The following is a 10,259-nucleotide window of genomic DNA, read 5'->3' as shown; positions in this document are numbered from 1 at the left end:
CCAACCTCTTATCTATAATCGTGTTAAATAATCAAGATCTCAATTTCAGTCAAAATAATCGTGATTATCATTTTTCCTATAATCGAGCAGTCCTAGTGCGTGTGTATATTCTGTTTATTTTCATATTTAGTTATAAGTATGCGTTGTCATAGCTACGTCTCCGGCATTTATAAAGAACCAAACTTTTTGAAAATCGCTATTAAATTGAGCAAGCTGAGAGGGGGTCTGTGAAGATGGGGGTGGATGATTGACGTCAATCAAACTGCCTGTAGCTAAGAGCTAACTGAGCTAACCCCGCGCAGTGGTAGCTAACCAGCTAACGGAGGTAGGTGGGCTAAAGTGAAGGTGCACTGTTAGCTGGCTAAAAACTGCAGTTGTGCTGCTCTCTCCCATCTTTCCCCGGATATTGGATACCTGTCAATCAAAAGGACACGCCCCTAATTATGCTGAATTTCAAGATTAAACACCATCTAAACGAATGAGTTAGAAAAAAATTCACCCCCCTCACAGTTGTCATGGAGGTAAACTTGACCTTTTAATCCTAAAATGTTTTTTTTACCAGGTTTAAACCTCGTCAGCTGCGGCCGTTCGGCTCCATTGGCTAACAGCAGGGATGAGACATCAAGCCTTAAGATATCTGTGCCTTCACAGACCGGACGTAGGGGCTGTTAGCATGATGCTAGCGTTAGCTTCCACAGACGCACGTGCATGCGTGAGTTGGAAGTTGAATTCTGACATTGTGGATTTACATCCCAAATGTGTCGTTTAATAGTTCCTGTCCTGTGTGACCGTGCACGTGGTCAGGTATCTGGCTCGAAGTGAAGGTTTCCTGAAAGACTTTCCGTTTGTTTACTTCTTTAAAAGGTGTTTTTGTTTACTGCTACGTGCTTGTTGCTCTTTGCCCAACACGTAAATCTGATGTTTGGTGTGAGCGTGAACTCTGTGATGTGACTCCAAGCTATGTGTGTGTGCATGGAGCAGGTGAAGTGATGGCGTCTGCAGCAGACGAGCAGCTGTGTCTGAACATTTGCAGCAGTGCGTCTTCATCATCATCATCTGCGTCCAACACGAGGAAACGTCTGACGGCTCAGCAGAGATGGGCAGCAGTGAGTATACACACACACACACACCACACTCTCACACACACACACACATTTTCAGGCCACTTTTATGTTGTATAACTTCCAGAAAGCAGCAAAGAAGAAGAGGCTCAGCTCCTCGGAGGAGGCGAAATGCTCCTTTAAACAGAGACGGTGCCTTCCTCATACAGAGGAGGAAGAGGAGGGTGCACCGCCTGCAGACCTGCAGGTGAGCTCACCTGCTCACACATTTCTCACTATTTGATTCACTGAAAACAACAGAAGAAGAAAATGTCTTGTTGTTCAGGCTCAGCCCCCTGAAGTAACACACAGGACACCACAGAAGAAGAGAGACAAGATGGAGGAGAAGAAGAAGGGTGTGAAGGAAACGGGGCACGGCAGCATCAAGACTTCCTCTCTGTTCAAACACAACCCAGACATCCCAGAATTCCACAGGTAAACAGCCTCCGATCGGCTCAGCTGACTGGTCTCTGATTGGTTCATTCATTAACTTCATTTTCCACTTTCTTTCTTTTATTCTTCTTTGCTTGTTTTACCTCATCACTTTATTCTCTCCCCGTCTTCCTTCTTTCCTCCTCCCCTTCACGTTTTTCTTTCCTCACTTTCATTCCCCTTCTTCCTTTTCCCTCATTGTCGCTTTCATTTAATTTTTAATCTCACCATCCTTCTTTCTTTCCTTCTCTTCCTTTCTTGCCTCCCGCCCTCCTTCCTTCCTTCCTTCTTCCCTTCCTTTGCTGCTCCAGACCAGCCGTTTCCCCGGTAACGGAGAAGGTGTTTACATCCGACTCGTTTTCAGAGCTCCACTTGCATCCCCACCTGGTAACACACTCACACATTATTCTTTTTCTCGGGATCTGTGAGGACCTTCCTTTGAGCGTTTTGATTGGCTGTTTCTTCCACCAGGTGGCAACACTGAATAAAGTCCTGAATGTTTCCACTCTGACCAGGTGAGTTTACACTCAGGTTTTTCTTTTTTTCTTTTGTGGGTGAAGTTATTTATGTCCCACAAACACATCGTTTCTAGAAGGTTTAACCTTCACAATAACTTGTCTGAAAAAGACAAGCTAGTTTCCATGACGACAGCTACACAAGTTGGCGCTGGTTGTAGCTAGTCTGATTTGTTTTGTGTGTGTGTGTTTGTGTGTGTTCAGCATTCAGAAGCTGACCATCCCTGCTCTTCTGTCGGGCCGAGATGCCGTTGTTCGATCTCAGACTGGTTCAGGTAAGACACAACAACACCTTCATCAGCTGATCCAAACCAGTGGACGAGCAGGGCTCTGACACGGGTCAGGATTCTGGCCCATGAGAGGCCAGCACAGGCTGGATCTTCTCCTTGGGTGGCTGCTGAACCGACCAATCATACATCTTTACAGATAACAGGCGGCGTGTCCACCAGTCCAACCAGCAGCTAACTGGGATAGATACTGGCGTAGCTCCACGCTTGTTATTAGCGTGTTGCGGCTAATGACTAGCATAACGAGACCACTGGGATTATCTGATGTTTTGCTGTAACTTCACTATCGTAGACCAGAACACGAGGGGGAAAAATGTATTTTTTGTCACTTGGCCTAACTTTAGATTTAGTTTTTTCTTCCTCCTTATAGTGTTTCCTGTCAAAGAAAATATAAACGCACATGTTCACGAACACAAGTTTTTATAGAAAGTTTATCTGCCTGATTTATAAAAGATTTCATCCCAAAAAGTGTTGAAAATTGATTTGTTTCTAGTATTTAAGTTGAGAGGTGTAGCTCCATCCCCAAGCTCCTCGGTACCTGGCTTATCCAGTGTTCCGATTTTTCTCCTAGAAATAAATGCAAATTAGAACATTTTTTATATATACTTGTTAATTTGCATATTTAAACATAGAATTTCGGAAAGCTGCATTAGAAAAACCAATAATGTTATTGTAGACATTAAAGCTGTGGAGTATACATTTTCCCCACTCATCTGGCTGTCAGCCAAAATACGGTGTCGTTGTTATTTGCTTATTACGTAAAATCAGCAGTCGATGCAGAGGTTGGGGTTTGACCTGCAGTCCCAAACAGACCATGTAGAAATCTGGAGGAATGGATCATATTCGCTGGCTGTGACTGTTCAACTAACGTCAGGAGTAACATGCTAGCTTACATGGCTGCAGACTGGCGATTTCTTCGCGTACTAAACCTAGCAAACTTAAGCAGAAGGGGCGGTGGTTCTAAGAAAAATCCCCAAAAAAAGAGAGAATTTGTTTAACTTCAGCAGAACAAGCACTGATTTCAGGCAGGGTTGGTCCAGTCAGTTCGGTGAGTTACTGCTTGAGTTTCTGTCTTGGTTTCGGGTTATTGTTTACATTGCTGGTGTGGGGTCTGTCGTTAGCACCTTCTCTCTACAACCAGTTGAGGCCGTGATGCAGGCCCACTGGTTACTGCTCAGGTAAAGCAGATAGAGGCGGTTTCAGCCGGTTTCAGTCAAGCAAAGTGAGCTCAGCTGTGTCAGCTCCAGGTACTTTACCACACATGGTGCACTGAAGTGTCAGCGAGGTGTCGGCCATTGTGTCAGCTACGTCGAGTTAAGACCACAAAGGGTAAAGACCTGCAAGTCTACCTGCGCGAGTCCACCGAACAAGGACAAACAATAAATAATAATAATACTACATTTTATTTAAAAGCGTCTTTCAAAAGGACACTGAACAAAGGAATATTAAAATAGTTTAAAAACCACTATGTACAAAACAAACATTAAAACAGTTAAAAACAATAAGTGCAAAACTAAGCAGAATGGAGGACAACAGAAAGATGGAGAATGACTAGATGACGTAGGACTGTCTGAACAAATGTGTTTTGAGTTGTGATTTGAAGAGAGGAAGAGAGTCTGTGGTACGGATGTCAGGGGGAAGAGAGTTCCAGAGATGGGGAGCAGAGCGGCTGAATGCTCGGCTCCCCATAGTGACGAGACGGGCAGGGGGGACAAGAAGCTGGAGAGAAGAAGAGGAGCGAAGTGAACGGATCGGAGTGGTAATGTGCAGGAGATCAGATATATATGGAGGGGTCAGATTGTGGAGTGCTTTGAATGTGATGAGGAGAATTTTAAAGTTAATTCTTTGTTTTACGGGGAGCCGGTGAAGTTGTTGTAAGATGGGGGTGATGTGGTGAGTAGTAGGGGTCCGTGTAATGATGCATGCTGCAGAGTTTTGGAGGAGCTGCAGTTTCTGGAAGGATTTATTGGGTAGACCAAAGAGAAGTGAGTTGCAATAGTCAATCCGGGAAGTAACAAGACTGTGGACGAGGATGGCAGTGGTGTGGGGGGTGAGAGAGGGACGGAGACGAGAAATGTTTCTCAAGTGAAAATATGCAGACCGGGTGATACTGTTAATGTGGGAATGAAAAGAGAGTGTGCTGTAGAGGACGACACCCAGACTCTTTACCTGAGGGGAGGGAAGGACAGTTGAATTATTTATGGAAATTGGAAAACTGTTGGATTTGGAGAGAGTGGGGGGGCGTGCCTACCAAGAGGACTTCTGTTTTACAACTGTTGAGTTTGAGGAAGTTGGATGAAAACCAAGAATGAATTTCTTGTAAACAGGTGGTGGTGAGGGAGGTTGGTGGAAGTGAAGAGGATGGTTTGGTAGAGAGGTAGAGCTGGGTGTCGTCCACTTAACAATGAAAATTAATATTGTGTCTGCGAAGGATGTAACCAAGTGGAAGAATGTAGATAATGAAAAGGAGGGCCCCAGGACTGAGCCCTGGGGCACACCAGCAGAGACAGGGAAAGAGTTTGATTCATGGGATTTTAGTCGAATGAATTGTGTGCTTTCAGAAAGGTAAGAAGTGAACCAGGCGAGGGGGGTGTGAGTGATGCCGATGGATGATAGTCTGTCAAGGAGAATGCTGTGAGAGATAGTGTCAAATGCTGCGGTGAGGTCAAGAAGGATGAGAATGGATAGTAAACCTGAATCTGAAGCTATGAGAAGGTCGTTGGTGATTTTGAGGAGTGCTGTTTCAGTACTGTGAAGGGGACAGAAACCGGATTGAAACTGCTCATAAATATTGTTGGTGATAAGATGGTTATGAAGTTGAGAAGCAACAGACTTTTCAAGGATTTTGGAAATGAAGGGTAAATTGGAAATTGGACAAAGGTTATTGAAATTAGTGGGGTCCAAGCCAGGTTTTTTCAAGATAGGTGTGACTGTAGCGGTTTTAAGTGCAAGAGGGACGGTTCCAGAGATTAGGGAGGAGTGAATGATGTTGGTGATGAGGGGAAAAAGTGAGGAGAGGCAGGTTTTAACAAGAGCTGTAGGGATTGGATCGAGCTGACAGGTAGAGGGTTTGGATTTGAGGATAGATTCAGAGATGGCTTGGACGGAGGGGAGGATAAAACTGGAGAATGTGGTTATGGGGGATGAGTAGGGGGCGGTGAAATCCACTCCAGAGACTGCAGCTCTCCACAAGGCCAGGTGTTGGTGAATGTCAGAGATTTTAGAGACAAAGAAAGACATGAGTGAGTAACAGAGGTCAGTGGATTGCATGTGGTGGGAAGAGTCAGGCTGCTTTGTAATATTGGTGAGGAGAGAGAAGAGAGTTCTGGAGTTGTGTTGATTGGACTGAATGACACCAGAGTAATAAGCAGATTTTGCTAAGGAGAGACTGTCCTTGTATAGCATTACATGGTTATTGTACATTTCTTTGTGTGTAGTGAGTCCGGTTTTGTTATAGAGTCGTTCCAGTTGTCGTCCTTTGGGATTTGAGCTGACGGAGGGCAGGAGTGAACCAGGGTGCAGAGCAGGTGGAGGAGATGGATCAATCAATGCACAATGTGATTCAAACCATCCCTGTCAGACACGGTCCAGATCAAGACAAGTCACCCATAGACAATCAGCAAAACCCGTCCTTTCCAATGGCATGCACATCGGCCAATCCTCTGTTACCTTCAGTCTCTGGAACTGTCAGTCTGCAATGGACAAAACAGAATTCATCAGTTCATTGATAAATCTCTCAGACATTAAGGTCCTAGCCCTGACTGAGACCTGGATCCGTCCAGAAAACACAGCTGCACCAGCTACCCTTTCTGTCAATGTAGCATTTACCCAAACACCTCGCTCAGCTGGACGAGGAGGTGGAACGGGCTTTCTTATTTCTAAAAAGTGGAACTTGACCTCTCCGTCCTATGGCTACCTGCTCATCACTTGAGTATCACCAGTAAAGGTCTCTACACCCATCACTGCATACGTTCTGGTCATTTACCACCTCCGGGTGGCAGCATAGATGAGTTTGTCTCTGAAATGGACGTGATTCTCTCTGACATTCCTGATGATGGCACACCACTGATTGTCATGGGAGACATGAACATTCACATTGGCAAACCACAGCAACTGACTTTCTGGCTCTCATCTACTCTTTCAATCTCAAACTGATACAGACTCCTCCAACACACAAAGCTGGTAATACTCTTGACTTGGTTCTGACCAGAAACTGCTCCACAGCCGACCTGTCCGTTACCCCGCTGCATCTCTCAGACCACTTCCTGGTTAAATTCTCTGTCTTCCTTCCTCATGTCACTCAAGCGACTCCTAAAATGGTGTCCTACCGCAGAAACCTGAGCTCCCTCAGACCTACACAGCTGTCTGATGAGGTTTACTCTACCCTCCCTTCCCACTCAGACTTCTCCTTACTGTCTGTTAATGAGGCTACAGAAACACTCTGCTCCTCTCTCGCCTCCTCTCTGGACAAACTCTGTCCTCTGGTGTCAAAACCAGCCAGACAAAATCCTCCCAGTCCATGGCTCACAGAGGTTCTAAGGGAGCACAGAGCCGGACTCAGGGCTGCAGAAAGAAAGTGGCACAAATCAAAAGAACACTGACTTGTCTGAGTACCAGCAAAAACCTGAAACTTTCACATTCAGCCTAAAGGCGGCCAAGAAAACCTTTTATCAGAACAAGATCCGCAATGCTCCCAACACACGACACATTCATGGTGTTTAACTCTCTTCTATCTCCACCACCTGCTCAGCCTCCCACTGTGCTGACTGCAGAAATGTTTGCTTCCTACTTCACTGAAAAGGTTGCTACCATCAGTAACCAATTCACTGAGCCTGACCAACTCAGCCTTACCAAACTTATTCAGAGCTCTGCTTCTGGCTTACAAAACAATAACCCAAACGGCTCCGGTCTACCTCCACTCCTTAATCCAGAGCTACACTCCCTCTCCACAGTTACGCTCTACCAGTGAAAGACGCCTAGTGCTCCCACCACAAGGTGGCGCCACATCAGTAGCTAGACTCTACTCCTCTGTTGTTCCCCGGTGGTGGAACCATCTACCAAACTCTGTCCAATCCGCAGAGTCCTTATCCACTTTTAAAAGCAAACTAAAGCCTCAGTTGTTTAAGGAGCATTTCCACACTTAGCTTAACTCTTCTACTCAGAATGAGTTAGAAAGATTTGTCCAGCTCTTTGGCTCAACCAAGTACTGAATAAGCTGCTGCACTTATGGCCAAGTTGATGTGATGAAATCATGATCTCGTAATTAAACAAAGGACTATTATAGAGAGGAATAAATAAATAAATAAAAACCCTGCTTCTAGCACTACATGACAGCACCTGGTCCACCTGGACGTCCAGCGGTCTGACTACATCTTAATGACGACATCCATCTTGGTTGGTTTCTGCTGGTGTTGTTCTTCCTCTCAGATGGAAGTTGCTTTGGAGAAAAGCGTCTGCTAAATGACTGTAGAATAGAATAGAATAGAATAGAACAAGACCAGTTCAGTATATGTTGACTCTGTGTCTGCAGGTAAGACTCTGTCCTACGCTGTCCCGCTAGTTCAGAGTCTTCAGTCCATTCAGCCGAAGATCAGCAGGTCCGATGGTCCTCTGGCTCTCGTCATCGTCCCCACCAGAGAGGTTTGACCCATTAAAATCTGCTGCTGGTGAATTTGTAGTTTCCTGGTGCTTCACTGACTGGTTCATTGTTCTGCTGATCCTCAGCTCTCGCAGCAGACCTTCCAGACCTTCCAGAAACTCCTCAAGGTAACACATTCACACTTCTGTTACCTGAAGCCATCATTCAAGTCTGATTCATCTTAAATTTAATAAGTGAATAATGCAGTAGACTTATCCTGCACCATCTTTCAGAGCTTTTACAATTCTAGAAAACCTGGGTCTCTATGTAAAATTTAAATACAACAAGAACCTCATCAGGTCACATTTTATCCCCAGTAGCAGATCACCAACATGTCACATGATGAAACGCAGACGTTTCACCATGAGATGAAAATATGAGCTGATAGTGAATCTGATGGAAAGAGTTGGAACAGGAGCAACAAAAGGCTGGAAAAGTACCTGGTACAAACCAGAAACACCTGGAGGAGCATTGGACACCTAACCAGGTTACCTGGCAACAGGTCGGTAACATGACTGGGTATAAAAGGAGTATTTCAGAGAGGCAGAGTCTCTCAGATGGAAAGATGGACAGAGGTTCACCAATCTGAGACAAACTGGATCTGAAACTGTGGAACAATTTCAGAAAAATGTTCTTCAGACTTTGAAGATCCTCCATTTGGAGGAGGGATCCTCAGCGTCCAGACTCCGGTCCGGATGCAGACCGCGAGGCACATCAGTCCGGACCCAGCCCAACTAATGTTTGAATTACAGAAATGCTATTATCCTTTTTCAGTATTAATCTTCCATAAATAAATAAATAAAAAGTTTATAAAGTGAAATAAAGTGTCCCTGGATATTATCACGGCGATCTAGTGAAAACAACTCTCAATGTTCACCAGGTTTTGCCGTCTCGCCCATAAAGCAGTGCGTCTCCACTGCATGGTGGCAGCCAACCTGCCCCCTGTCTGGGAACCAGGCAGGAGGACATGAGCAGAGCTGGAACCAGGAACCTATCAGTACACAGGGGTTTATCAGAACACAGGGGTTTATCAGTACACAGGGATTTATCAGTACATAAGGGTTTATCAGTACACAAGGGTTTATCAGTACACAGGGATTTATCAGTACATAAGGGTTTATCAGTACACAGGGGTTTATCAGTACATAAGGGTTTATCAGTACACAGGGGTTTATCAGTACACAGGGGTTTATCAGTACATAAGGGTTTATCAGTACACAGGGGTTTATCAGTACATAAGGGTTTATCAGTACACAAGGGTTTATCAGTACACAGGGGTTTATCAGTACATAAGGGTTTATCAGTACACAGGGGTTTATCAGTACATAGGGGTTTATCAGTACACAGGGGTTTATCAGTACACAGGGGTTTATCAGTACATAAGGGTTTATCAGTACATAAGGGTTTATCAGTACACAGGGGTTTATCAGTACACAAGGGTTTATCAGTACACAGGGGTTTATCAGTACACAAGGGTTTATCAGTACACAGGGGTTTATCAGTACACAAGGGTTTATCAGTACACAGGGGTTTATCAGTACACAAGGGTTTATCAGTACACAGGGGTTTATCAGTACATAAGGGTTTATCAGTACATAAGGGTTTATCAGTACACAGGGGTTTATCAGTACACAAGGGTTTATCAGTACACAGGGGTTTATCAGTACATAAGGGTTTATCAGTACACAGGGGTTTATCAGTACACAACAACAATCACGGCGTTGGTGACCAGCTGTGTGGTGCTGCTGCAGGCAGTCCTGGCTCGTGTGCAGCTTTAGCACCAAAATGAACGGCTGGTACACCACAGTGCTGCTGTACCATCACCAGCTGGAGCAGATACGTCATTATCTGCACATGTGCTACGTCTGGTTCTAGCTCTGGAGTGTTACTCTTTAATCATTGTAGCCCCCCCCCTGCCTGGTAGTGTGTACTACAGCGGTTTCGTGGGGATGGTGAAGCTTTTCTCCTAGTTTTCGCCACCGTTTTCACACCTGGACCGGCTTCAGTGCCGTGTGGACATAGCCTCAGAGAATCAGCAGATTGTTCACACAGTTAATGACATGTTCACATCATGTGTTCATATGTCTGCAGTGTTTCAGGTAAACCGTTCAGTAGCCCTGATGTTTAATCATCTTTACATTATTAAATGCTCTCCGATGAGCATTTGCAGGCATCTTGGTGTTTTCTCCCGCCGTCAGGTGACCCCTTTCTCTCTCTCTCTCTCTCTCTCTCTCTCTCTCTCTCTCTCTCTCTCTCTCTCTCTCTCTCTCTCTCTCTCTCTCTCTCT

At 45.0% G+C, this 10,259-nt stretch overlaps 1 protein-coding gene across 4 annotated transcripts in view; it reads left to right on the top strand.

Annotated features, from left to right (window-relative positions):
• Positions 1-10,259, top strand: part of ddx31 (DEAD (Asp-Glu-Ala-Asp) box polypeptide 31) — a 45,879-nt gene that overhangs the window by 5,251 nt on the left and 30,369 nt on the right. For 3 of the 4 annotated variants that reach the window (XM_042000158.1, XM_042000162.1, XM_042000161.1), the window contains exons 2-9: positions 982-1,106; positions 1,189-1,308; positions 1,387-1,535; positions 1,844-1,919; positions 2,004-2,047; positions 2,252-2,322; positions 7,865-7,974; positions 8,059-8,100. In XM_042000158.1, coding sequence (XP_041856092.1) covers positions 990-1,106; positions 1,189-1,308; positions 1,387-1,535; positions 1,844-1,919; positions 2,004-2,047; positions 2,252-2,322; positions 7,865-7,974; positions 8,059-8,100 — 729 coding nt within the window. In that variant the 5' untranslated portion in view covers positions 982-989. Of the gene's footprint in view, positions 1-978; positions 1,107-1,188; positions 1,309-1,386; positions 1,536-1,843; positions 1,920-2,003; positions 2,048-2,251; positions 2,323-7,864; positions 7,975-8,058; positions 8,101-10,259 lie in introns of all 4 variants that reach the window. The other variant, XM_042000159.1, reaches the window with a different exon arrangement.

The sequence above is a fragment of the Melanotaenia boesemani genome, chromosome 11, assembly GCF_017639745.1.
Source record: "Melanotaenia boesemani isolate fMelBoe1 chromosome 11, fMelBoe1.pri, whole genome shotgun sequence".
NCBI classification, from domain to species: Eukaryota; Metazoa; Chordata; class Actinopteri; order Atheriniformes; family Melanotaeniidae; genus Melanotaenia; species Melanotaenia boesemani.
Note: the sequence above shows the minus strand (reverse complement) of the source record. Positions and strands in the feature narration are given on the sequence as shown.